Source organism: Ochotona princeps, chromosome 4 (assembly GCF_030435755.1).
Source record: "Ochotona princeps isolate mOchPri1 chromosome 4, mOchPri1.hap1, whole genome shotgun sequence".
Lineage (NCBI taxonomy): Eukaryota > Metazoa > Chordata > Mammalia > Lagomorpha > Ochotonidae > Ochotona > Ochotona princeps.
The window spans coordinates 26,198,921-26,225,344 of record NC_080835.1 but is presented as its reverse complement, the minus strand read 5'-3'; the positions used below and the strand labels follow the sequence as shown (position 1 = coordinate 26,225,344).

Here is a 26,424-nt window from a genome sequence, read left to right as displayed (position 1 = left end):
ATTCAAAGTAGAGCAACAGGGATATGAACCGGCATCCATATGGAATCCTGGCACTAGAAGGCAGAGGATTAGGCTGTGGAGTCACCATGCCAGCCCCACCACCTTTCCATGGCTCTCCTCTCCAGGGAGTTGTGGGTGAGCTACTTGGGCTCCAGAGATCATCTGTGCATCTTAATTCTTTACAGTGGTCCTACTGACCAGCGGGGAATATTGAGGATGTCAAAACTACTTGCTGCTTTCCTGAATTTTACATGTGTTCTACTACAATAGATATTTAAAGTAAAGTTTGCGGCCACAACACTATGACCCAGTGGATTAAGCCACTGCCTGTAGGGCTGGAATCCTATCTAAGTGCCCATGTCCACCCTACTCCACTTGCAATCCAGCTCCCTGCTAATGTGCCTGAGAACATACTTAGGCACCTAAAGTGATGGCAAGCTTGATAAAACTCCTGACTCCTACCTCCTGGCTACTGTCTGGCCCAGACCTCCCCATTGCAGTCACTTGGGGGTGTAAACCAGCAGATGAAAAATCTCTCTTTGCTTCTGCCTCTTTCTCTCTGTGTAGCTCTTTCAAAAAAATCAATCTTTTAAAAAATAAACTTAAAATAAAAATGCATTTCCAAGCCAAGAATCATCTTTCTTTTCACTTAATGCTGCCTGTAATATAATTGCATATCTAGAACATATTATTATTTTCTGATTAAAAATGGTGCATTGACTCAATTTGATCTGGTAGATGATACAAGACAGTAGTTAGCTGAATAAAAATCGACACATGTGGCTTGGTGTAGCGGTTAGGACGCCTGCTGGGACCAAGGTATCCCATATGGGAGTCCTCAGGGTCGAATCCTACTTTCACTCCTGAGTCCAGTGTTCTGCTTGTGCCTGCCCTGAGAGGCAGCAGCGGACACTGAGTACTTGGGTCCTTGCCACCCACATGGAGTGATAAAGGCTTTGGCTCGGCACAGCCTCCACCGCCGTGGATATTTGAGGGAGTGAACCAGCAAGTGGTGATCTCTCTCTCTGCATCTCACCCCATGGCTAAGTATCATCTGTGGACACATGGAAGCAGTATTCAGAGAGTGACCCAGGGGGCGAATAGTGGCCATAACCATTCTCAAACCTGAGCAGGAGCCCTGGCATCTCTAGTGCTACTTGAGAACAGCTCACTGAACCCCCCAGAGTTTCTGATTCTGCTTGTTTGAGATGGACGCGTCTGTCTGAGAGGCAGTGTGACCAAGAGGAGGGGTCCCATCTGCTGGCTTCCTCTCCTTACGCCCGCTAACAGCTGGGGACTGAGCCAAGGGAAGCCAGGACCCTGCAATTCCATCCAACTCTCCCCCAATGGGTGGGAAGAGCCCAAGACTTGAGCCATCACCCCTGCCTCTTCAGGTGTGCATGAGCAGGAAGCTGCAGTCAGGAGGCGGAGGTGGGGCTTGAACTCACGTTCTCAGGGCTGGGGCACAAGTGTCATCACTTGGTCACACTGCCTCTTGCTAGGCTAAATGCCCAGTCCTAAATTTCAACTTTTAATAGATTCCCAGGTTTGAGAACCACTGAGTCAGAATAAAGAACCACTCTCTGGCAGCCCCTCCAATCACCTGTGCTGCTGGAAGGCAGTGTACCTGGACTTGCCCTAGGTAGGTCACTCAAAGCAGCCAGATGTCCTACCCCAAAGCGTCCACACCAACAGAAGTATCATGTCATCTTTTCTCTGTCAAAAAATAAAGTCTCAGGGACAGAGATTTCAAGCAACCTCAGTTAACTGCAGCTTTGGTCAAATTATTTCTGGTCCTGATAATGAAACACATTCCAAGGTGTTTGCCAATATTTTTTTGGAAATAATTGAAAATGATAACCTTCACCTCGCTTTGTCCTTCCCTTGGCGACACTAGGACGAGGGCGCTGAGAGGTGCCGACCAGCAGGTGGCGCTCCGAGCCAGTGCACCGTGGCAGGCAGCTGGGCTGGGGGTGACAGCAAAGGCACGCACCGAGGTAGGTGCCTGCTCAACACCCTCCAAGTAATGTCCCTCTTCAGCACATGTCATAAAACACCCTGAGACATGCATCTCGGAAAATCGAAGTGTCAAGCTCAGCATCTTTGCCACATTTCAAGCAAGGTAATTACCTTCTCTCCCAAGGGAATCTGTTTTATGTATTTGTGTCCTTTCTAGGTTACAAGTTTCCCAAAGGCAATGAGCCTGCCTTCCGCTCCTTCCATACCATGCCCAAGTGAAATGCCCATTTTACAATAGCAATTTAATTATGCTACATCCCTCTCAGCTACACCATGACCTGTTATGTAATTGCCAGTAATATAGCAATGTGTGTGCCTCCCAGAAACCCTTGCAATAAATGGAAGTTTGTCTTTGACCTAAAAGAAAATTGCTATTTACGTCTCCTCTGCAACAGGCGAAGCAGCCCACTTTCCTGCCACCCCAAATGGTTATTGTCAAATACACCATCTACCTTTTAGTCCGTCATTTTTATTAAGTCTGCAGAATTTTTTTAAACTACACACAACAAATACTTTGATATAATCTAAGATAATAAAATAGTTGAACAACTTTTTTAAGATTTACATTTGTATAGAAACAATCTGTGGAACTCCTCACCTCAAAGCGAAGGTGTCTAAAACCAGTGATTCATTGATTCCAATAATTTGGCTACAAATTGTGGTTTTCATTCTCAATTGAAGCATGTCTCCATGCAGATTCCTTTGGGCCCAGAGCTCCAGGCCTTGGCAAAGTGGCTGAGCCAAAGAGGATGGCCACTCTCCCTCCTTACCCAGTGACCGGAATGGGCTTGTTACACATCCAGGAAGAAAGGAAATCAATCACACATCCCAAGGTTGCAAGCCTCAAAGCCGAAACAAGCCCATCCCTGTGGTGGGAGATCCCGGCAGGTGGCAGAATGCCCAAGCACTCCTCATGTCAGTTACTAGGGATCAGGCTGCGGCCATACACCCTCCGCAAGGCCTTCTCCTCTGTCACATTGAAGTCTCAGTGCTTGTGTCATGTCACTTAGATGCTCTGTCCTGACGGCCCAGTCAGGTCCCACCAGCCCCTACAAAAGCCCTCACGCTGCCCCCCTGCAAACACAAGCCCCCAAAGTTCCCCAGAGTGAGGACCCCGTGGAGACCAGCTCCCCAGAGATGCTGGGGAAGGAGGAGGGAGGGGTTCTGTCTGGCCTTGGTCATGGCAGCCAGGCTCAGTCCACCTGCACGCAGCAGCCTACATCATGCCGTTGGCTTTAGTCCACTCGTAGATGTCCTGCTCACACACGATGTCCGAGTTGACCAGGAGGTATCTGTCACCCACACAGAAGTGCTTCTGGCAGGCGGCACACTTGAAACATTCTAGGTGATACACCTTGTCTTTCACCCTCATCGTCATCTCGTAGGCACGGATGCGTTTGTCGCAGGAAGCGCACAGACCATCTTGGCCAAACAGCCTACAAGGAAGGGGTGGACAAAACAGAGAGGCTAAGCTGGGAACACACTGGCAGCCGCAACACCGCCTGGCGCTGAACCTGTGCTGCTTTAGCACCGGGCTCCCTGAGTCCTCTTATTTGAGGACCACCCTGAAGATGGCTTCGTGGTGACACTAGAAGAATCCATAGCAGCAGCATTCGTGTTCCCAAGCTCTTCTCCCCTCGTTCATTCATGAGTAAGCAGTTCACAGCAAACACCCCACTTTCATCACAGTTAGTCCGGCAGAAGCAGTAGGAGAGCGGCGAGCTGGAAGAGCCGGTGCAGGACTCAGCACAGCGTCTCTCAGTGCTAGGCCGGGGGACAGCAGGTCAGCACTGCTGGGGGACTGCCAGAGACACAGAGTCTCCGGCAAGCTGATGGTGTGCGGGTCCACGGGCAACAGTGGGGTGACACAAAAGGGACCTCCAAAAAACTCATGGGAAAAGCAACTGATTAAAAAGGTATGCATGGGTTTCAAAAACAAATAAGATTTATTTATTCGAAAAGCATAATTAGAGATTTTCTGTCTCTTGGTTCACTCTCCAAATGGCCATAATGGTTTGGGTTAGGCTACATTGAAGCCAGGGGCGCAAAACTCTGTCCTGGTCTCCCACGTGGCTGCAGGGGCTCAAGTACCTGGGTCATCGTTGGCAGCCACTCCACGCTCATTAGCAACGAGCTAGAGTGGAAGTCAAGCCACCAGGACTTGTATCCATGCTCATACAGGATGCCAGCATTGCAAGCTACAGTTCAACCCCCTGTATCACAATGCCAGCCCCTGGATTTCCAAATTTTTAATGCACAATATATTAATTCCACTTTTTCCATGAACTTCTAATTTTCATTTTATTTGAAGGGCAAAGAGAGACAGAGGGAGACAGAAAGATCTCCTGTCTGCTAGTTCAGTGTCCACAACAGCCAGGGCTGGGCCACAGGGCACAGAAGGCTGGGTTGGAATACGGAGGAGTCAAGACTTGTGACCACTGATTCTGATACGCGATACAGGTATCCCAAGCTGCATCTACAAACTTTGTGAAGTGATCCCATAAAACCTTGGAGCCAGCAGGCCTGGCTCCAGGGTCCAGGACCAGCCCAGAGCCCCTGAGTGACCCTGCCATGACCAAGAGTCCTCTGAGCTTCCATAAAATGGCAGTGACCATGGGTGGCATCCATCTAACTGGACATTCTCAGAACACTGTGGGGAAGGACCAGGCCAGTGCGGACTGTGAGCACTCGTAAACACGTGCACCGATCTTGCTTCCAGAAGCCACCTGCACTCAAGACTGATGCCATGGTACGCTAGCAGGTCATTTCCACGTGAAATCCTTAGGAAGGTTTTAAGCAGATGCTGGCTCTCCCCAGAAGCGCTTATTAGTTCCACAATCTCAGAGTTAACTGGTATGTTCTGAGAAGTTGTAGGGGAAGTGAGGGCAGGTGATAAGTTGCACAACATTTGGGCAAAATGAATAGAATGGAGCAGGGTTTGAGCCAGGGCCAGCAGCTTGCTTGTGTAAGTCCGCTAGCCATGCGCCAGCCATCCGAGAAGCTGTGTTCATAGCACCGCCCAGGAGCCAGCTCATTAGTGGGAGAGAAGAGTCATGCCAACATAGCAGATGGTGGAGCTGCAGGGACCTGCCACATTGGAGGTCATGGGGTGGAAAGGCAGTTCTGGTTTCCTGACTGTTCACTAAGTCAAGTTGGGGCCTGAGCAAGGGTAAACGGCAGAGAAAACAGCAGGCCTGGAATAACTCCAACTGCCTGCGGTGTAGGAGCCTTAAGGAAGGAGAGAGCTGATTAAAGGGAAGTCAGGGGGTAAATTACAATGCGCATCGGGCAGCTAATGAAGGGAGGGAACCAAGTTCAGGTCCCAGCATCACCTTGGAAGACAGGCCAGGTGACCTGAGCAAACCCCATGGCCTCCTCAGGTTTCTCTGTCTTCAGCTGTAAACCAAGAGAACCAGAATAGGAGGCCCCCAAAGCTGCTTCCTGCTCAGGTATTCTGGGACTCTGATCATAGTCACAATAGGCCAAGACTTGACACTGAACTTGAGCATTAACCTCTGGCACCAAGCCTTGGTTGTCTTGGGCTGGGTAGCTCAGAAGCAGCACCTGCCATGCAGATTTGCAACGGGCATGTCCTCCGGGGTCACCTGGGAAGCACGAGAACATTGTCCGAGGGAGAGCCAAGTGGGGCCACTTTTCAACCTCAAGCAACACCATCGAGAAGCCAACTTTAGCTTGATGCTCTGAGATTACTGGCATGGAAGTCAAGCCTTCAGTGGCCCTGGCTCAGGCTGTGTGGCAGGCCTTTGGTGCCCAGAGTCTGCCCCTGCTTGAGGTCTGTCTGCAGGAGCGTGACAGAATAGACAAAGCCCGTTTCCAAATATGAGGACACTTGGGCAGGGGACAGCTCTGGTTTCCTAAATGTTCACTAAGTTGGGGGCCTGAGCAAGGGTAAACAGTAAAAAACAAGGGCCCACATCCCATCTAGGAATGCTTGGGTTCAAGCCCTGACCCTACTTCCCACTCCTGCTAATTGGTAAGGCATGGCCTAGAGGGCTGCCGATTATGGCTCCAAAACTTGGGACCCTGCCAGCCTTGGGGGGCAAGCTGCGCAGAGTGGCTGGCTCCCGGCTTCAGCCTGGTCCAGCCCCAGCTGTTGCAGGCATCTGGGAAGTAATTCAGCAGACGGAAGATCTCTGTCTCCCTGCCTTACCAATGCTAAATAAATAAATAAAAATAAATAAATATTTTAGAAGTGAAAGAAAAATATGAAGTGCAGAGAGCTTCATTTTGGCATGAAAGATGTCTGAGATCCAGGCATATCTGTTGAGGGATCTTCCAAAAGTGTGTGAAAATGCTTAGAAAAGAAAATGAGGGTGGATTTCAAAACTTTTTTGAGCCAACATAAACCTATAGTCTAATTCCATTTTTCAGGAACTTTCTGGAGAACCAGTATACCTCTGGCTTTTAAGAGCTGCAGATACTGTCTAGCCAAAGCGCAACCAGCCGAGGTGGTGACTGGGGACACTACACCAAAACTGGTTTCAAAACAAGAGAGAGAGAATGAGATCCAAGGGGCTTGGGGCTGTCCACCAACATTAACCACTGTTGCTGGCAGGCACCAGGGGGTCTTGGGAATAAGAGGGGTTAAATGTCTGCAAGGACCACGGCAGATGAGCCAGCCATGGCAGGGGAGGTGTCCTGGATGAAGGACTGTAGCCCCCTAGGGGACTCATCAACTCACCCCTCCATGGCCATGTTCAAAGACACAGCCAGGGGAAGGGCATGTGGCATGGCGGTTAAGCCACTGCTGGTGACGCCTGCATCAGAAGGCACCTGCGTGTGTGCCCTCAGAAGGAGCAGGTGACGGCTCCAGTTCTTGGGTTCCTGCCACACTCTCGGTATTGCAATCCAGGCTTCTGGCATCCGCCTGGCCCAAGTGCAGCTGTTGTAGGCATGTGGGAAATGAACCAGTAGATGGAAGATCTCTGTCAGTCTGCTTGCCTTTCCAACAGCGAGTAAAAAAAAAAAGGTTTAAACAGACCCTACCAGATATGCGAAGAATGCAAGTAAACAAGTCCATAGCTAAACACCCAACCCCAGGCAAAAAGTAATTTGCTCCTCCTCTGTCAAGAGGTGTCACATCTTCAGCTTTCTGCTGCCCATTTTAATAACAATAATATAAATATTAAAGGCTGGCTGGAAACGCCAGCACCAACACAGAGTTAATTAACATGTTGCCGAGGAATCTAGCAGGGAGAAGAATTATTTCATGTCACCAAGACACAAGTTAATTAACATTGGATTCTCCCAGACTAGTTTTTTTTTTTTTCCTCTCCTTTTTGAAAAGGGAAAAGATTAACAAGCCCAGGCAGCACTGGGTTTCTTCTCAAATGTTATATAAAACCGTGGAGATAGTGTGAAGTGGGGACTCTTTTGACCTCACTGTATCTGCACTTCATTTAATAAGATTCAAATGATTTGATGGGGAGGTAGGCAGGGCCCGTGGGAATCATTTGCCAGGCTGCCTTGTGAGTGATGTGGCAACCTGGGAGAGGGGAGAGAGCAAAACCAGGTCTGTATCTCTCCCTGATCTATTTTCTTGTGGCTTAGGGGGAAAAAATTGGCCAAAATTACAATCATGAGTATTGAAAAAAAAAAGTCTTACTGATTTGCTCCGAACCCCCACATTTGCCAGGACTTTAGCAGGGAATCTGAAGGGCGAGGAAAAACTTATTCCATCAGTCTTTGAGTAGACAGATAAGCTTCCTGCATTGTGGGACTACCTGTACTATTATTTTCTTTAATGTGAAAATGCTCCAAGAGCAGATTTGGGAGGCAGAGCTGGCCCAGCAGCTATGGGCACTGGAGCCTGAACAAGCTTCCATGGGCTGCAGGCTCCCACTGTATGAGGGCTGCCCACTCCATGGACCTCGTGCCACAGGAAGATGGTGCAAAGCTGACAGGTGCACAACTGGGCAGATCTGACAACACAGAGCACGGAGCTGCCTCCACAGCAGCCAACAGGAGCCGAGCAAGACTGGAACATTCCAAGCAAAGGCATGCTGAGTGCCGGAACATTCACACGGCTGGTCTCACAATGGCCTTGGCTCGTGGCCCCTTGGTTGTCTGAGGTCCTACTTCAGCGCTCCATTCTTCTGCCTCCTTCTTGATTTGACTGTCAGGAGGGAAGCTTGCAAGCACAGCTGGCATGCAGCTGACGCTGTGTACCAAGCCAAGGACTACTCATGCTCTAATCCAGGCTGCCCACCTCTTCCTTAAAAGTGGGCTCTACTATAATCCCCACTTCACAGGGGAGGAGTTCTAGGATCAGGGACCCCAGGGTCCATCACCGTCCTATGACGGAACTTCACAGCAGGAATACACTTTGCCCTATCCTTCCTTTTCTTATAACATAATACTGCAGTCCAATAGAAGAATCATTACAACCAATATATGTTTCCAGGTGTGAAAATGAGCTCCTGAGGCCAGAGTTGTGGTGCAGTTTGCTACCACATGCAATCCTGGCATCCCATGTAGGCACCAGTTTGAGTCATAACAACTTCACTTCTGCTCTAGCTCCCTGCTAATGAACCTGGAAAAGCAATGGAAGATGGCTCAAATGCTTGGACCCCTGCACCCATGTAGGAGACCTGGAAGAGTCTCTTGGCTCCTGGCTTCAGCAATTTCGAGGAATGGCTGTTAACCAATAGATGAAAGCTCTTTCTGTTTCCCTCTGCAACTCAGCCTTTCAAATAAATAAAATAAATCTTAAAAGATACATAAAATACAGATGAAATGAGCTTTTGGAGCCACTGTTTTGGTGCAGCAACCTAAGCTGACATGTCAGGAGCACCAGCGCGAGTCCTGGCTACGCCACTTCTGCTCCAGCACCTTGCTAACGTGCCTGCAAAGCAGTGGAGTATGGGTTCAGTGTTTGGGCCCCTGCACCCATGTGGAAGAGACCAGGATCAAATTCCAGGCTTCTGACTTTGGCATGGCCAAGCCATAGCCATGGCAGCCATTTGATGGAGTGAATCAGCAGATGAAAGCTCGCTCTCTCTCTCTCTCTCTCTCTCTCTCTCTCTCTCTCTCTCTCGTGCTTTGATCTTCATATAAATAAATAAATCTTTCAGGAGGAAAAAAGGCAAATAAAATGAGCTCCTAAGAAGCTACTCACAAACCTATCTATGAAAATACCCTGAGCAGCTGGGACACTTCCTGGGTGCCCTTCCCCAGCCCTTTTCCTGGTCTGAGCCCCAGGTGGCGCAGGGATTCTGACTTTGGGTTTCGGGAACGCATATGCTTGAGAACAGACCAGCAGGGCACATGCTCAGCCTCCCTGTGCACCTGCAAGCCCGGGGGCTGCCAGACATCACACAGCAGCCGCAGCCTGGGGAGCCTACCTGAGATAGTCCCGGCGGCAGAGTTTCCGGCCCAGCTTGTAGTAGAGGCGGCGGCCCACCTCGCCCAGCCGGCACCCGCACAGGTCACAGCTGAGGCAGTCCTCGTGCCAGTACTGGTCGATGGCCTTCAGGAAGTAGCGGTCCCCGATGTTCTGCTGGCAGCCACCGCATGTCAGCAGCGACGGGGGGATCTGCAGCACCTCATCCACGGGTTCCCTGGAGACAGGCCGCGTGTTAGGGACAGGCTCGTGGGGGGGGGGGGAGCGCCCGGAGAGTCACCAAGAGCCTCATTCTAGTGCTTTCCTGGGACATAAGGAGGAGGGGCAGGACATCACATCCCTCGGCTGGATTTGCGTGGATCTGGAAGGTGCTGGATCTCACCCCTACATTCTCACGCCCTGGACAGGGAGCATCAAAGAGCTGCCATGGCAACTGCAGGTGGCACTGTCCCCTCCCCAACACCCACACCCACCCAGCCTACCCTCCTTCATTCCTTCTGTCTCCTCACAGTTCTCCCTCTTACCCCACCATCCCTAGGACCCAAAGGCACTGCCTGGCCCAGGGGAGGCACTGGAGACTAAACCGACAGCCCACCTCGCAGGGTGCTGAGACTGCCACACTCCGCTTGCCCCTCACAACTGTGGAGAAGCCCAGGTGGGGAAGAAGGAGGAAAGGTGCCCCCAAATTACGTCACGCTGCAATCTCTTCCCAAGATAAACGTTCGTTCAGAGCATCATAGCAATTCTTTTATCACTATAGTAGCAGTCGTAGTTGTCATTGTATCACAAAAACTGCACTTCCTAGTTTTTTTTCTAATGAATCCTTGGAGGAAAAAAAAATCCAGATTTTTTTTTTTTAATGCTTATTCATTTGAAAGAACTCTTCTAGCTGCTGGTTCACTCCCCCAAATGCCAAAACACCCAAGCTGGGCCTTCCTGACGCCAGGAACGAGGTCTCCACCAAGGGTGGCCGGGGCTCGGAGCCATCATCACCTGTGGCTTCCCAGGGTGCGTGGGAGCAGGAAGCTGGGTCAGGAGCAGCAGGACTCAACCCCAGGTACACTCTAATATGGATACGGATGTCCCCAGTGGCAGCTTAACCCGCTGTGTCACAAAATCAGCCCCTAAAATCTCAGATACTAAGGCCACTGCAAGTTACAAAGGACATCAAGTAGACTTTTCATTCTGTAAATGGAAAAAGTCACTAGGATACAGTAACATTGGGGGGTCTGGCATGATAGCCTAGTGGCTAAAGTCCTCACCTTGAACATGCGCCTTGAACATGACAGGATCCCATATGGGGGCCAGTTCGTATCCCGGCAGCCCCGCTTTCCATCCAACTCCCGGCTTGTAGCCTGGGAAAGTAGTCGGGGACGGCCCAAAGCCTTGGGACCCTGCACCCATGTGGGAGACCTGGAAGAAGCTCCAGGTTCCTGGCTTCGAATCGGCTCAGCTCTGGCCATTATGGCCATTTGGGGAGTGAATCATCTGACAGAACATCTTCCTCTCTTTCCTCCTCTCTGTACATCTGACTTTGCAATAAAAATAAAATAAATCTTAAAAAAAAAAGTAGACACAGGGATGATGATGATGGCAGAGAGGCAAGAGTGACCTAACTGAGGAGAAGGCCACCGAGGAGACGCTGAACTCTCAGGCCAGGCAGTGTGTTCACAGCCAGCCTGGGTTCCTGGTTCCTTAAGAGCCCATGTGTAGTGTCTCCTACTCATTTTGCACCTGTGAAATCTGGCCTCTTTCATTTTACATTCTAAAATAAGTAACCCTGACCAATCCTCCGCCCCATGGCGCCAGCATCCCATATGGACACTGGGTGTGTCCCGGCAGCTCCACTTCCAATCTAGCTCCCTGTTTATGGCCTGGGAAAACAGCAGAGGATAGCTCAAATCCTTGGGCCTTTGCATTCATGTGGGAGACCTGGAAGAAGCTCCTGGTTCCCAACTTCAAATCAGCCCTGTCCATTGTGGCCATTTGGGGAGTGGACCAACAGATGGAAAATCTTCTCTATCTGTCCTTGTCTCGCAAATAAAAATAAATAACTTTCTTAAAGTAACTGCCCACTAAAGATAAAAGGAAGTGGACAGAATGATTTTTAACGATAAATAGGACACAAGAAAACTTAACACTTGCTGGTCTGTGATCATGAACAAGTGCTTGGTAGACCCTTACTCAATACAAATCTACTATGTTTTAAAACCTACACCTTCTTCCAACCACGAAATCCCCAAAAGGAGTTTTCTCCCAGGTACCCTGTGGGGCATAAAGCTGCATTTCTGACTCACAGTCGGTACTGTCTTACCAATGCGCGCCTTGAGTCTTAACTGGCCTATGCCCCCGAAGCTCAGCCCATACAATGGGGAACTGTGGCATGCAGGCTCATCATCCTCAGCGAGCCTTGACACCCGGGGTTCCTGTGTCTGATGCTCACCAAGTGCTCCCTAGGGATATTTAGAAATGCTAAAGTGGAGCCCACATTTGAAGGCAAATGAAGAAGACCATTTTAAGAATTTATCTTGTTGGGGTCAGCAGTGTGGCCTAGTGGCTAAGGTCCTCGCCTTGATCCCATATGGCCGCTGGTTCTAATCCCGGCAGCTCCACTTCCTGTCTCTCTCTTCTCCTCTCAATATATCTAACTTTGTAATAAAAAATAAAAATCTTTAAAAAAAAAAAAAAGAAATTATCTTGTTTTGGAACAACAGTGTTTGTTTTAGAGATTGTCTTATTTTAGAACAAGAAAATGTGAAACCCAAACCAGTTTCTTTGAAATTTTCAAAGTAAAATAAAAAATCCATGTTTTTGGAGTTCATCGAAGCCTAGCTGGCTTCCTTTGTTTCTCCGTTTTGAGAGATCACTAGCAGCCCCACCCTTGCCACAGGAATCATGTCTGGAACCTCAGACCCGGCTCGTGCCCGGGTGCTGATGCAACCAACCTCCGGTGCAAACCTGCCTGGGATGAGAACGAAGTGCTCTGGTAACTCATAGGGTCCACCGAGTGCCTGGCAGACATCTCTCCTTCACAAATTCTGGCTGTCCTTCCGTCTAAACAGTTCACTGGCAGATGCCTAGCCGGCCTCTGTGAGTTGGAGATGCTGATCTTGGTGACCCACGCTGCCACTGAGTTAAGGGCACCATCAGGCATCCAGGACTCGGTGGGCCTGGTACTGTGCCGGCCTGAGGTGAGATGGGGAAGGACAGGTCTCTGTCGCTCTGTAGGAGTGATCACATCCACTGGCTTCCGTGTACACCCCCAAGTCAACAGCTGAGTGAGATTCGCCCTCACGGTATTTTCTGTTCTCCCGGTGGTTTTTGAATATTACACCAGACTACCACCGACAACCCTGCTTCAGTCTGGATTTCTGATGAATTTTTCAACAGTCTTCAAAAACGTACTGTGAGAATTTCTCAACTAGCTTGTCCACACTGGATTGCGAATCCGTCCTCTTGGAGCGAAGACATGAGGCATGGCACAGGTGAGCCTGCACCAGCGGGTTAAAGGAGTGAGCATCCTTCAAGGTTCTAACCTCAGTGGAAAAGCACACACTGAAAGGAGCACAGATCCTGGAAGGAACTGAACCTCCCAGATTTATCTTCTAATAAAAGGATTAGTGACTAAGTTCTGCTGATCGAAAAGGCATTAGGCACCTAGCCAGCCAATTCACTCCCTTTATTGTACAGCCACGATCCTGGCCAGCCTCTGAAACCCCAAGGCTCAGCTGTCATTCCAGATTTATAAAAAAAGAGGGAAAAAAGTGAACAAACTCTCCTTTCTAGCCAGCCTTCATATAGACACATACTCTTCAAAAAGCAACATATTTTCTCTGGAGAATTTGCTTCAGGGAGCGGGGGTTTTTGTTTTAACAAACCTATCTCCTTCTAGAAACCAGCATCTGAACCTTAGATTGAACTGTGATGTTTATATTCTGTTTGAATCCTGGTACTTCCTGTGTTTTATGAGAACATGCTTTTCTGCTGGTAACGGAGGGTAAAATCCAGGTAAATAAACATCATAGAAGACTGAGATGGGAGGGGGGAGGTGGAGAGGGCCTGAAGCAGGAAAGCACAATTCTTTTAACGTAGGAAAAGAAAAAAAAAAAGAAAGAAAGCCTTTTAAAGGCGCAAATGGACAAGTCATTAACCAGCTCCTTTGGTCTTGTGTAACAAATCCCTTCAAAGGATTAGATGGGCACTTCAAAGGCATAAAAATTCTCAAAATCAGACAGCTAATGACTCTTAAAAGGGCATCTGCCTCGACGGGAAAATGATATCTTAAAAACCCTTGCTGCCCACAGGAACAGCAGGAGGATGGGTTTGGGCCAACACAAGGGGAATGGGGAACATTCCAAACCAGCAAATGGTTCAGAAAACAGGAGCGGGAAAAGCCCCCAAGCCCTTGTCGGCCTATGGCACAAAACGGTGAGGCTCTGCTCCCCGAAAAATACGTACTTACAAAAAAGGGCACTAACTTCGGGGACACACGGACCCTCACTGTTGGAGAGACTCCTTTGCTCACGCCCGCTCCGGGGCACCTGTACCCACAATTAACTCCTGATTTGACTGCTCTAGAAGTCTCTGAGGCCAGAGGTGGGTGGTTGGGACCCCTCTACAGCCCTTTACCGCCTGCCGTCAGTCGATGAACATGCAGATCCGGAAGGGGGTCGTCACCCCCCACCCCAGGGTCTTCCACTGGGGATGTCCCCTCTTTTCAGTACCAAATGGACAAAGGGAACGAGGGCAGGGATGGGGCGATGGGGAGAAGGGCGCACAGCCAAGCCCTGAACGTTCTCTAGTCTGCACCTGCGCGACTCTGAGCTCCCCCTGTGCCTTCTCCGGTGCAAACTTTCTGGCCCGCGGTGGCTTTGGGGAGCGTCCCGGGCAGTCTGGAGCGGCAGACAGGGGCGCTGCTCTGATGCCCCCTCTCCCCCGATTCCCTGGTCCCAGCTGCCCACCGCCCGGTTCCTCTCCCAGTGCTCCTCCAAGTCACCGCGTAAGGAACAGCCGCGCACAAGGCAGAAGGGGCCAAGGGCAGGCTGCGGGCACGCACCTGGAGCTCTGCGCGGGTCGCTCGCGCCACCTCGCTGTTCCGGGCCTGGGCCCGGGGCCGTGGACGCCGGGGTAGGAGTGGACGGGGCGGGGGGAGAGGAAGACGGCAGAGACGCCACACTTACTCGGACGGGTCCAGGCTCTTCCTCTCGATGGCCGAGGACATTGGGGAGGGAGGCGGCGTGCCGGGCGGCTGGGGCGCTCCCTTTGTGGCGCCGGGCTGGCGGGCGGCGAGGGCTCGGACCCCCTCGGATGCGCGGGCGCCGCCGCTCCTGCACCTCCTCTTGCTCCGGCGCTCCGGCGGCGAGCTCGCCCCACGGCGCTCAAGGACAGTCACCGCGCTCCCTTCAAACGCCAAAGAGAGAGAGCGAATCACCGGGCTGCGGGCTCGCGGCGGCCGAGGCGGGGGCCGGAGCGCACAGCCTGGCCCCGGGCGGCTCGGGTGCAGCTGCCGCCACCGCTCAGGACTTAACCTTCCATCCCGGTCCCGCCGCCGCCACCGTCACTGCCGCCGCCGCCCGGTCCCGCTCGCGCCGGCGCCGCCCGAGCCCCTCGCACCTGCGGCCGGGTCGCGGCGCGCTGCTCGCCGCCGTGGGCAGCCCAGGAGGCGGCGGCGTGGGGCGGGAGGGGTCGGCGCGGCTGTCCTCGGGCTTCCTCCTCTCTCGGGAAGGTCTATTTTCGCTCAGCTTCCCTCTGTCTCTGGTTTCATTTCCTTTTTCCTGATCGCGATTCAAATACAATAGAAGGAAATCACATTTAAAGAGACAGCTGCCCGCCCCCCTTTTTTGATTCGGCCCCTTTTTTTTCTTTCTCTTTTTTTTAAACAGAGCTCCGGGGGATTAGCAATACAAACGGTAGTCACATCAGGACCGACTTGGTTTCTTAAAGGGGCCAGAGTCGGGGACGCACAGTCACTCCGGGATCCCCTTTCCTTGGAGAGATGGCCAGCTGTCCCCTATGGATCACACTTAAGGGCTTCCCCGCTCCCGCGATCCCCCAGCAGCTTCCATTAAGGCTCAAAGTCACCCACCGGGCAGCCCAAGTCAGATAGAAACGACGAGAACGCGAAGCAGGCGCGTCCTGGCTCGCTGCTGTTTCGAGTGGCTCTCGCTTGCGTCCCGGGTTCGAGGTCCCAGGTCCACGGGTGCGCGGCGCGACTCTGCGGACGGCGGCTTGTGGCTGGAGCCCGCGCTCCACCGACGCCGCTGGAGCTGTGCAAGCATAGACAGCACACTGGGGACGCCTGAGCAGGGATAGGGGGCAGCTAATCCCCTGAGGGAGGGCGGCTGAGAGGGAGGGAGGGATCGTGGGTCCCTGCTCCATCAGCTGTTGGCAGAATTCTCTCCCTCAGCATCTTGCCAGCAGCAGAATGCTGCGGCTCCAACAACAGGGAAAAGTGCATTTCCAATGGTCCAGAACATTGCCAAGTTGGGACATTACTGGGTCCTGGGGCAGGCAGAGGAAAAACGTAGCATTTGATTTGAGGGTTCAGGGTAGACCCCCAAACTCGAGAGCGAGTTCTGGCAGAGGGAGGAGCTCCCCAGCCAGCAAGGCAAACTTGAAAGGTCTGCCTGTGGAAATTGTGGCAGGCCTGATTATGCAGGAGGCCAGTTGTTGAGGCTCTCAAGGAGGAAATTACCAAACACTTTCAAAATTGTAGTTTTGTGTGAACAGCATGGATCAAAGGCCTGGCTAGCCTGGATGAAACCGCCCTGAAGGTGAGAGGTGGGGTGGGGGTAGTAAGTGAACTTCTGGATATGGTGCGAGTTTGGGGTCCACATCAGGTCTTCTGTATATAAAATGATATTTGGATCAGACCCTTGTTTCTGCTTTTAAAGAAGTCCTTAGAGTCCTAAATTATGTGACTTTTAACCTACCACCCTACTTTCATTTCTTCAAGAATTGAAAATAAACAAGTAGGCTGAAATGACCAATTTACCTACTGACAGTCAGTGGAATAAATGCTAGGACCTGAAGGGCCGCAGTGTGTGGTGCAGTGAGCTAAGCCACTGCATATGGTGTTGGCATTCCTCAGAGGAGCACCAGTTCAAGTCTCAGTTGTTAGTTCCCTGCTAATGTGCCTGGTTCAGACAGCAGAAGTGGCTCAAGTGCCTGGGCCTCAAAACCCACCCACGTGAGAACCGACTCCTGGCTTCTGCCTGGCCCAGCTCCAGTGCTGCAGCCATTAAGGGAGTGAACCACCAGTCAACCACCTCTCTCTGTTTTTCAGCTAAATAAATTAATCTTTAAGTAAGTAAGTAAAGCTGGAACTTTGCAACTGGGTTCCAAATGTCCTCGGGGTTTGATTTAGACTTTTTTTTTTTTTAACCAGCCAGTGTAGCCTGGGAAAATGGCTCAATCTGGAAGGCAGTACCTAGTACTGAGTAGTACCTCTGAAGCCATGCTTTGTTCTAACCCTGCCTTCATCACCTGTGTGGACTTGGGTGAGCAGCAGGAATTTAAACTCCCAGTGAGTGCTCACATCTGTAAAAGGGAGATGACAGAAGAGCTACATAGCTGTTGTATAGGTTAGTTGATCAACAGGCCTGTGCGATGACTTAATGGCTAAATCCTCTCCTTGCAAGTGCTGGGATCCCAAACGGGTGCCAGTTCATGTCCTGGCTGCTACATTTTGCACTGAGCTCTCTGCTTGTGGCCTGGGAAAGCAGTAGAGGATGACCCAAAGCCTTAGGATTCTGTAACTGCAGGAGAAACTTAGAAGAAGCTCTTGGCTCCTGGCTTTGGATTGGCTCAGCTCTGGCTGTTGTGGCCATTTAAGGGAGGAAACGAGTGGATGGAAGATCTTTCTGTCATTTCATAAATCTGATCTGCCTTTCCAATGAAAATAAATAAATCTTTAAAAAATAAAAATTAAAAAGCTTAAGTGATCAATGCTCATAAGGTGTGGCATGTGAATTTCCCTTTGCTTTTTTTTTTCTTTTAAAAAATTTATTTATATATTTGAAGGGATTGCAGAGAGAGAGACTGAGAGAAACCCTCCATCTGTTGGTTCACTCCCCAGATGGCTGCAACGGCCAGGCCTGAGCCAGGCCAAACCAGGAATCAGGAGCTCCATCAAGGTCACCCGTATGGGTAGCAGGAATGCAAGTGCTTGGGCCATCTTCTAGTGCTATTCTTAGGTGCATTAGCAGGGAGCTGCATTTGAAGTGGAGCAGTCAGGACACGCATTGGTGCCCACATGGAATGCTGGTATTGCAGGCAGTATTAGCTCTTTTCAATGGTGTTAGCTCTTTTCAGTTTTTGCCTCCACAGACCCAAGATGTCAGACGAAGGAAGTCAGGAGATCTTTTGTTTGGTGCAGGAGGAGGCAGCCACTAGGAAGGGAGTGGAGGGAGATAGACAGAGAGACTGGGGGAAGTGCAGTTTTAAGAAGAAAGAGGGGGAGGCATTCAGGGGTGAGGCCACAAGGGGATTGGTGGATGTAATGGCTCTAGGAAATTGGTGGACGGGGTCCTTAGATAGAAGGTCTTGGGCAGGAGCAGCAGGACATTGGTGGACACAAGATCACAAGGAGATTGGTGGGTGGAGGATTCTAGAGTCACAACAGGTTGACCAAAAGCAAATTTTTGAATCTGAAGGGTGTGAAACAAGGGATGCAAAACCTCAGGCCTTAAAGAAGTCAGGACCGAGAGGAGATAAAATGGCATGGGTGGCGGTGGGGTTCCACAAACTCCAGGCTTGAATCACTCCTCTCATTCCTCCCTTTTGTTATATATAAAGCAAAGAGGGCATTTATTTTCTTCCGTAACTTCTTCAAGGTGACAGTTTTATAGTAGCTGGCCGCGGGTAGGGGAGAGGAATGAGAGACCAGAAGAGGCAGATATCTCTGTAAAAGGAGCTGGTTGAAGGCTGGATAGAAACTTTTTGCATTTGGGTATGGAGGACCTTTTGGATGCATGAGATTAGGCAGGGGGCAAACAGGAAGAGGAGGGTGAGTAGTGTTAAGGGGGAGATTAAGAGGGTGACCCATGTTCAGATGGGACACTGGAACCACCCAGTGGGAGACTCATTGTTCCTGATGTACTATGAGAGCTGTTTCCTAAGAGTGGTTAGATTTTGGATGTTTTGTTCAGATTCATTGACATAGTAGCAACATTCTCCCAGCAGCAGGCAGGCTCCTCTCTTTTGGGTGATGAGTAGGTTAATGGCCCTTTGGTTTTAGAGGGACACTTGGGGCAGGGCTGGCAAGACAGGTTAGGTAGATTGGCATCAAAGAGAGGCTAGAGTCGTGGAGGTGGCATCAATTGTGCTTTGGAGGCAGCCTGCAAGGTCCTAGGTGGAAGTGAGTGAATGCCCCCAAAGACCCCAGTATCAAGTCAGTCACAGTAAGGGATGTGACCACGCTGCACCCACCATAGTTGGGTGGAAGACCATGTGCTTAGAGCATGTTTGTGGGAGAAGCCAGTCAAGTTCACCCTCAGTGCAGAAGGTTAAGTTGGAGAATTAATATTACTGGGAGACACGCCCCAGGGGTACTTGGGTTGATGGAGGGAAAAATGAACTTATTATGCCAGAAGTAGGTCTCTGACAGTGCAGGAGTGAGGCTGGGGATAGTATAGCTGAGCTAGCGATTGGTTGGTAAAGAGGCAGGTAAAGTTGTTAAGACTAGGTTCCCACAAGGAAGTGGAGCTTATAGGTTTTGACGTGCTAGAGGGAACGTATGGCCTGAGTTACTATAGTGGGTAGGGACAGTGGCTAGTAACAGTCTTTGGAGAAAGATGTAGATGAAACAGTGGGTAACATTAGGCAGGAGCTGAGTGAATTTGGGAGTTGTGACATGACAGTAAGAAGAGTGTCAGTAAGAAGAGCGAAGGGGTTTTAGGTCTAGAGCACCCATTGTAATCTAGGGGGTCTTGAAGTATATTAGAGACAGGGAGCAAGAAGGTGTCGTGTCCTTTGGGATACAGGGTGCTTGCGGCAGAAAGTAAGGTGGTAAGGTTGTGCTCTGTTAAACAGTGAAAGATATAGGCATCAGATTGGGATCAGGAATAAGCTGTCTGTGGACAAAAATTTTGGCAGCAGGGGCATTGTCACGGAGGTGGAATACAGAACTGCTTCTTGAGGGGTAGTCCACGTAGGGTCCCATGGATGTACTATAGTAAGGTTTTGGATCCTAAGCCTAGGATTGTGGGTACTTGAGATGCAAATTAAGTTGCTGAGGTTTCTTGCAGTGGCTATTCCCAATGATGTATTCTGTATGACCAGTAGGGGCATCCCCCATGAGATTTTTCCATAAGCATCCTTACAATATGGCAATTTGGTCATAGAGGAAACACAGGTAGGGACTGTGACAACAGACCTGTGAGACTGAAAGGTGGTGGAAGACTATAGAAAAGTGTGAGAACACCCCTTGTGGGGTAATAGGCTCTTCCAATGTTTTTGGTGATTTCTTTTTTTTTTTTTTAAAGATTTATTTATTTTTATTACAAAGTCAGATATACAGAGAGGAGGAGAGACAGAGAGGAAGATCTTCCGTCCGATGATTCACTCCCCAAGTGAGCCGCAACGGGCCAGTGCGCGCCGATCCGATGCCGAGAACCAGGAACCTCTTCCAGGTCTCCCACGCGGGTGCAGTGTCCCAATGCATTGGGCCGTCCTCGACTGCTTTCCCAGGCCACAAGCAGGGAGCTGGATGGGAAGTGGAGCTGCCGGGATTAGAACCGGCGCCCATATGGGATCCCGGGGCGTTCAAGGCAAGGACTTTAGCCATTAGGCCACGCTGCCGGGCCCATTTTGGTGATTTCTTTATATTTTCCCCTCATCTGAAATTGCCAAATGGCGGTTGGGGTGAGGCTACTCGGGAAGAAGGACAAGCAATGAACAGTAGAAAAGCATCCTACAGGGAGAACCATGGTAAGGCCAACAGCGAAGATTAGCGCTGTCCCAGCGAGTGGAAGTCAGAGCAGGCGGTAGCAGGATAGGGACCCCAGGAAAATTTTTTTAGGAAGTACAAGCACAAGGTAAAGAAAGTTATTTGTGTAGGATTGAAGACACATGGGTCTCCTTGAAACCAACAATTGGAGACAAGATTGGGGAGTTAGATGGGTGTTTTGATAATGGAGGCTTTCTTGTAAACAGGATTGAAAAAATTTGTGAAAAATTGGGATTGTTAGAGATTCAGGAGGGGGTGACTTAGGGAAGTTCTTTTAAAGAGTAGTTGAGTCCTTCCTGAGGCTCACAGGAGCAGATAGTCTCCGAAAGCTGATCTTAGTGAAGAACCTTAGTTTCTGGAGGCATTTCTGGGGGCCTTTTTTGGGGTATCCCTATGGCTTCCAGGGTGCATCTCTGGAGATGTTGTGGGGGAGATCTGTGGATGTATCTGGAGGTGGAGTAAAAAATTTTAAGTGGGAATTGTGGATCTAATAAGGAAGGCCTTCAACCTTGGCAGCGTGGGAATGGTCAACATGACCTGAGCAGGGCCTTGCCATTTGGGAGTGAAGGGTCAAGGGTGGTGGACTAGGTCTCCAGGCTGTAGAAGGAGTTAGGAGGTTGGGGTGAAGGAAGGAGTTTGTCTGTAGGTAGCCAGAGAAGATGTCATAGGTAATTTAAAAGGGGAATAAAGATGGATGGGTCCGTAGTTGGGGGTAAAGCCGCATGGCCATACGTAAGCTTGAAAGGGGATATGAGTAAGGGTTTTTTAGGGAGGGACCTCAGCTGTATATAATAGGGCAATAGGGTAACCCGGTCTAGGTGGAGTTCCAGAGTAAGTTTGGTAAGGAGAGTTTTGAGAGTTCTATTAGTTCACTCAAGCTTTCCCAAGGATTGGGGGTGGTATGGGATGTGAAAGTGCCATGGGATTTAGGGCATGGCAAATAAGTTGGATTATTTGGGAGGTAAACTTAGGACCATTATCGGACTAAATGGAAGAGAACAGGCCAAACTGAGATATAATTTCTTTTAACAGGGTGGTTGCCACCATCTGTGCCCTCCTGTTAGTGATGGGGAAGGCTTCTACTCACCCTGAAAAGGTGTCAACTAATACCAGGAGGTATTTAAACCTCTTGACTGTTGGCATGTGGGTGAGTCCACTTGCTCATCAGTGGCAGGAGTATGTCTCCCTGGCCTGATGTGTGCACAATGCGGGCAGACGAAGGTTGGAGGTGAGGTTAATTTTTTGGCAAGTAGGGCACTTTGTTGAGAGGGATTTGAGAAAGGAAAGGTTTTCAGACAAAAGGAACAGAAAGGTCTGGATATAATGAGAGTAGATCTGATAGAGTAGGGGTAGAAGAGATTATGTTGATATGTGAGGGTTTGGTGGATAGTGGGGGTGTCTGAGTTAGTTGATAAGTTGGGACCGAAGGGGGAAGGGCAGGAAGGGTGAGACAGAAGTAGGTGAGAGTGGAAAAAGCATCCTGTGTGAGACAGATGCTAGTCATTTCTAGGGCTGCCTCCCGGGCTGCTCTATCAGCCAAGTTATTTCCCTTGGAGACTAAGGAGAAATCTTTTTGGTGAGCTTAACAAAGAATAATGCCAATAGCTTGAGAGAGGCAAGAAGCCTGGATAAGGTCAGAAACTAAGGAAACTTTGGTAATTGATGTTCCCCATGTTTCTTTCCAGAGGACTGAGTGAGAGAGTAAGACATGGAAGGCGTATTTGGAGTTGGTGTAGACATTAAGGGTTCTTCCCTGGGCAAGGAAGAAGGCTCTGGTTAAGGCGATTAGTTCAGCTTGTTGGTTTGTGGTGTTTACAGGAAGGTTATGGCCTTGACTATGGTGTCTGTAGTGGTAATGGCATAGCCAACCCTCCAGATGCCTTTATGTATATAAGGGAGTTTCTGTCAGTGAACCAGCTGAGAGCCACCAGAGGGAGTGGTCCCTCATGATATGGGTGGGGCATTAGTTCCTCTAGGGTTTCTATACATGAATGATAAATGATTTGGGGCACTGGTTTGAGTGGGTAGGGGGAGTAGGGTAAAAGGGTTAAGGGGTGGAAAGCTCTGGAAGGTTAGTGTGGGGGTCCTTCACCAGTGAGACCTGGAGAGATGGAAGGAGGGTTTGGAGACTGTTATAGGTAAGTAGTTTGGAAAGATGATGAGGGGATAGGGTTGTTATTGGGGAACTGAAAGTATTTCAGATTCTTGGGTGAGGAGCGCTGCTGCCACCAGGGTGCAAAGGGACCTACACTAGGATAGTGAGATCTAGCTTTTTTTGACAGTTAGGTGACTTCAGCAAAAGAGGGTCCTAGTTGGTGTCCCAAGGTCCCAAGAGCAAAGCTTAACTTTTCAGTAACATATAGTAGTTAAGTCCTGGTAAGGTCAGGTAGGTGAAATGCTTGGGCCTGGAGGAGTTTTTTGAATGGGCCCTCAATAGGGACTAGGAGGAGCTCACAAAGTTGTGTATAGCGTTGTACAAAGGACAAGCCAGCACGGAGTAGCTGGGAATCCTCCAGTGGAGAAAGCCCATCATTCCCAAGAAGGAAAGGATTTATTCTTTGGTGGTACATTGGTGGAAAGATGAAATTAAGTGTTTTCTGTCCAGGGTAATAGGGTTTTGGGTGGGAATAAGGAGAAATCCCAGATAGGTTTTCTGAAGGGTGGATGGTTGAAGTTTGGAGGGTGATACTCTGTGGGCTAAGGAGTTCAGTGGGAAGGCAGTATCATTCTCACTATGCTGTAGAGATGGGCTACAAAGGAGGAGATCATCTATAAACTGGATGAACTTGGGGAAAAAAAGAGAGAGAAGGAAGACAGGTCTCTTGCAAAGGCTTAGCCAAAGAGGTGGGGAAGTCTGGAAAGCCTTTTGGGAATACATTCCAGGATAATTGGGTGGAAAAGTGGGATTCTGGGTCCCTTCAGGTAAAGGCAAAGAGATTTTGAGATTTGGGGTGTAGAGCTATTGTAGAAAAGGCGTCCTTGAGGTCCACTGGAATTAGAACCGGCGCTCATATGGGATCTGAATATATTTAGGTGAGGACTTTAGCCACTAGGCTGCCATGCCAGGACCCACCCACCCACCCACCCACTCTGTCTCTCTTTTTTTTATTTATTTCTTTTTTCTCTCTTTCTTTCTTTCTTTTGATTTATTTTATATATTTGAAAGGCAGAGTTACAGAGAAGGAGAGAGATCTTCCACCTGCTGTTTTACTCACCAAAATGGTCTCAACAGTCAGAATCGGACCCATCCAAAGCCAAGAGCTTTTTCCAAATCTCCCATGTGGATTCAGGGGCCTAAGCACTTTGACCCTCTTCCACTCATATCCTAGGTTTATCAGCAGGAAGCAGAATTGGAATTGGAGCATCTGGGATTCAAACCAGAACCCAAATAAAATGCCAATATCACAGGTGATCCTTTATCCACTATGCCACAATGCCAGTTCCAATTTCCCAATTTCTTATGTCTCTCCCTCTCTCTCTGTAACTTTGAGTTTTGACTAAATAAATCTTTAAATGAAATTTTTAAAAGCTTGAAATTAAATTTAAGGGTGAAACAAGGGTTAAAATTATACTTTTTAAAAGTAATATTTAAAATAATAAAATATTTATTATTATTTTATTTTTATTATTAATTTTATTAGTAAAGTTTTAAAAAATAATATTTAAAAACTATTCCATGTTTATGAAAAAGCAAAAAGAGGGTCTGGCACTGTGGCATAATAGGCCAATATTCTGCCTGAGACAGTAGCACCCCATATGGGCACTAGTTTGAATCCCAGCTGCTCTACTTCTGATCCATCTCCCTGTGTACAGCCTTGGAAAGCAATGGAGGATGGCACAAGTGCTTGGTGTCCTACACCCACGTGGCAACCCAGTAGAAGCTGCTGGCTCCTGGCCTCAGACTGGCCCAGCTCCAGTCATTGTAACCATTTGGGAAGTGGGAGTACCCAGTAGATGGAAGATTCTATGTGTGTGTGTGTGTCCCCTGCTTTCTATAGCTCTGCATATCCAATAAAATTATTATAGATTTTTTAAAAGATTTATTTATTTTTATTACAAAGTCAGATATACAGAGAGGAGGAGAGACAGGAAGATCTTCCGTCCGATGATTCACTCCCCAAGTGAGCCACAACGGGCCGGTGCTGTGCCGATCCGAAGCCGGGAACCTGGAACCTCTTCCAGGTCTCCCACGCGGGTGCAGTGTCCCAATGCATTGGGCCGTCCTCAACTGCTTTCCCAGGCCACAAGCAGGGAGCTGGATGGGAAGTGGAGCTGCCAGGATTAGAACCAGCGCCCATATGGGATCCCGGGGCATTCAAGGCGAGGACTTTAGCTGCTAGGCCACGCTGCCGGGCCCAATATAGATTTTTTTTAAAAAGCCAGGTTTCCTTGGCCTTACCCTGCAGTTCCTAATAAAGCCTCTTCCCCTTGAATGCTCATTCTCTCTGTGGCTAGCGCCTGTGTTTGTATCTACTTGCCTTTATGGAATCTGGTAAGTTGCTACCTTCCTTGCTGTGGTTTTGCATGGAGTTCAGATCCATTGTGAAAATAAATACTCCCTTGAGTTTCAAGGGGTAACTTCAGAACAGCCGACTGCAGGGCATAAAGCTTCCTTTTAGTCCTATCTGTGTGCTTCAAGTGCATCAGAAAAAAAGGATTGCTGAATATGACTTTGGGTCAGTTTCTTATCTTTCACAAGTCTTTGGGGAGAACTTCCTCAGAGAAGGTGAATATTTGAAATGGTGTCTGAAGATTTCAATTTCACACACAGTGGCTGTAAGAAATAACTGCCTACCAGTGGGATTTCATTTCTATTCAACGGGCAATTAAATCACTTGAATTTAAGTTTAACAATTTAGAATCGAATCTCAAAATGTGTTTTTATTATGAAGAGTCTTGAAGCCATCTGACCTTAATGTTTCCTCCCACAGCCTCGTCCATGCCTCGTGCCAAAGTACAATCGTGGCTAGGAGGTGATTGGAACATGCCAGAATGAGTCTTGAGATTTAAGGAAATCTGCACATGATCACTCAGATGGAAATTGAACTCCTTTTCCCTCCCCACCCCACTCCCACTTCTCGGACTCTTATATACCTGACAATTTAGAAAATTCCCCAGCTCTCCCTCTTGAAGAAGAACGTCAGATGATGGACTCAGTCTGCCTGATGCGTCTGACCCCCTGGCCGATCTTTCCCGTGTGGGCATCTTCTATTCTTTTTGCAGATTACAACGGCTCCAATTGTTTTCCAGGGAAGAGCAGTTTCCAGCGCCTACGCCTAGGTTCCTTTGCTAAAGTGGACTTTTGATAGAAATGAAAATGCAAATGTCACTGGAAAAAAGCCGACAATGACAATTTACAGCTTTTTTCCCCCAGCCATTAGAAGCTAAATTGCGACATAGGCCTTGTTAGCTGTGACATTCATATATAGGAACCAAAATCAAGATCCAACTTAATGTGACTTCGGCTCCCATGCAAAATTTCTTTAAACCATTCAACTGTTGACTGTCGTAGTCATCTGGCTCCCAAACTCATCTCAGAATATTTTAGAGCTGCTTGATGGATATGTTTTCACGGAATGTTAGACTTGCTACCAGCCTTAGTGAGAAGTCAGTCAGGCTTCCTATTCCATAGAAAAGAGTTCAAGATAAGCTTTAAAATGCTGCATATCAACTGTGCCTTAGAAAAATGGTAACAGTTTTCAGACATAGATCAGCTATTTGCTGGCTGTGTGATTTGGGAGGAACTTATCTAACCTCTCTGAGTTTCAATGTCTCCGTCATGTGGAGGTCCCATACCAGTGAAGTTAGCCTGTCCTGGACCAGGGTGAAGCCGTGGGGTTCGCTGCTGCTCTGTAAGAGTTCTCAGAGGGTTCTGTACCACAGTAATGATGCATAATAAATGCTCAGCAGGAATGACTGCTGCAATGACCCCATCTTTTGGCCATAGACACTACCGTAGCAGACAGCTATCATCTCCCTGCCAATACAAAGTTCTCACTGAGGTGAAAGCAGGCCTGAGCCTGGGGCAGCAGTGGGCCTCAGGCTTGCTTGGGGAGCCTCTGTCTTCTGGCCAGAAACACAGGCTGGTGGCCAT

At 49.1% G+C, this 26,424-nt stretch overlaps 1 protein-coding gene across 3 annotated transcripts; it reads right to left on the bottom strand.

The window, feature by feature from the left end:
• Positions 1 to 2,468: 2,468 nt before the first annotated feature.
• Positions 2,469 to 15,482, bottom strand: LMO2 (LIM domain only 2). 3 transcript variants are annotated; one of them, XM_058663188.1, is made up of 4 exons: positions 15,468 to 15,482; positions 14,563 to 14,782; positions 9,384 to 9,599; positions 2,469 to 3,455 (listed from the first exon to the last, which is right to left on the bottom strand). In XM_058663188.1, exons 2-4 carry the CDS (start codon positions 14,601 to 14,603, stop codon positions 3,236 to 3,238), a joined length of 477 nt encoding a protein of 158 aa, XP_058519171.1. In that variant the 5' UTR covers positions 14,604 to 14,782; positions 15,468 to 15,482; the 3' UTR covers positions 2,469 to 3,235. The 3 variants fall into 3 exon arrangements, with proteins under 3 accessions (XP_058519171.1, XP_058519170.1, XP_058519169.1); XM_058663187.1 differs by lacking the exon at positions 15,468 to 15,482 and adding an exon at positions 14,996 to 15,152; XM_058663186.1 differs by lacking the exon at positions 15,468 to 15,482 and adding an exon at positions 14,911 to 15,058.
• Positions 15,483 to 26,424: the final 10,942 nt, after the last annotated feature.

What these genes read in the sequence shown, in the direction of transcription:
- LMO2 (XM_058663186.1), bottom strand. An exon ending in AAGAGCCTGGACCCGTCCGA is followed by an intron (nt 9,600 to 14,562) that starts GTAAGTGTGGCG and finishes GCCTGTCTCCAG; the next exon opens with GGAACCCGTGGATGAGGTGC. An exon ending in TGCCGCCGGGACTATCTCAG is followed by an intron (nt 3,456 to 9,383) that starts GTAGGCTCCCCA and finishes CCTTCCTTGTAG; the next exon opens with GCTGTTTGGCCAAGATGGTC.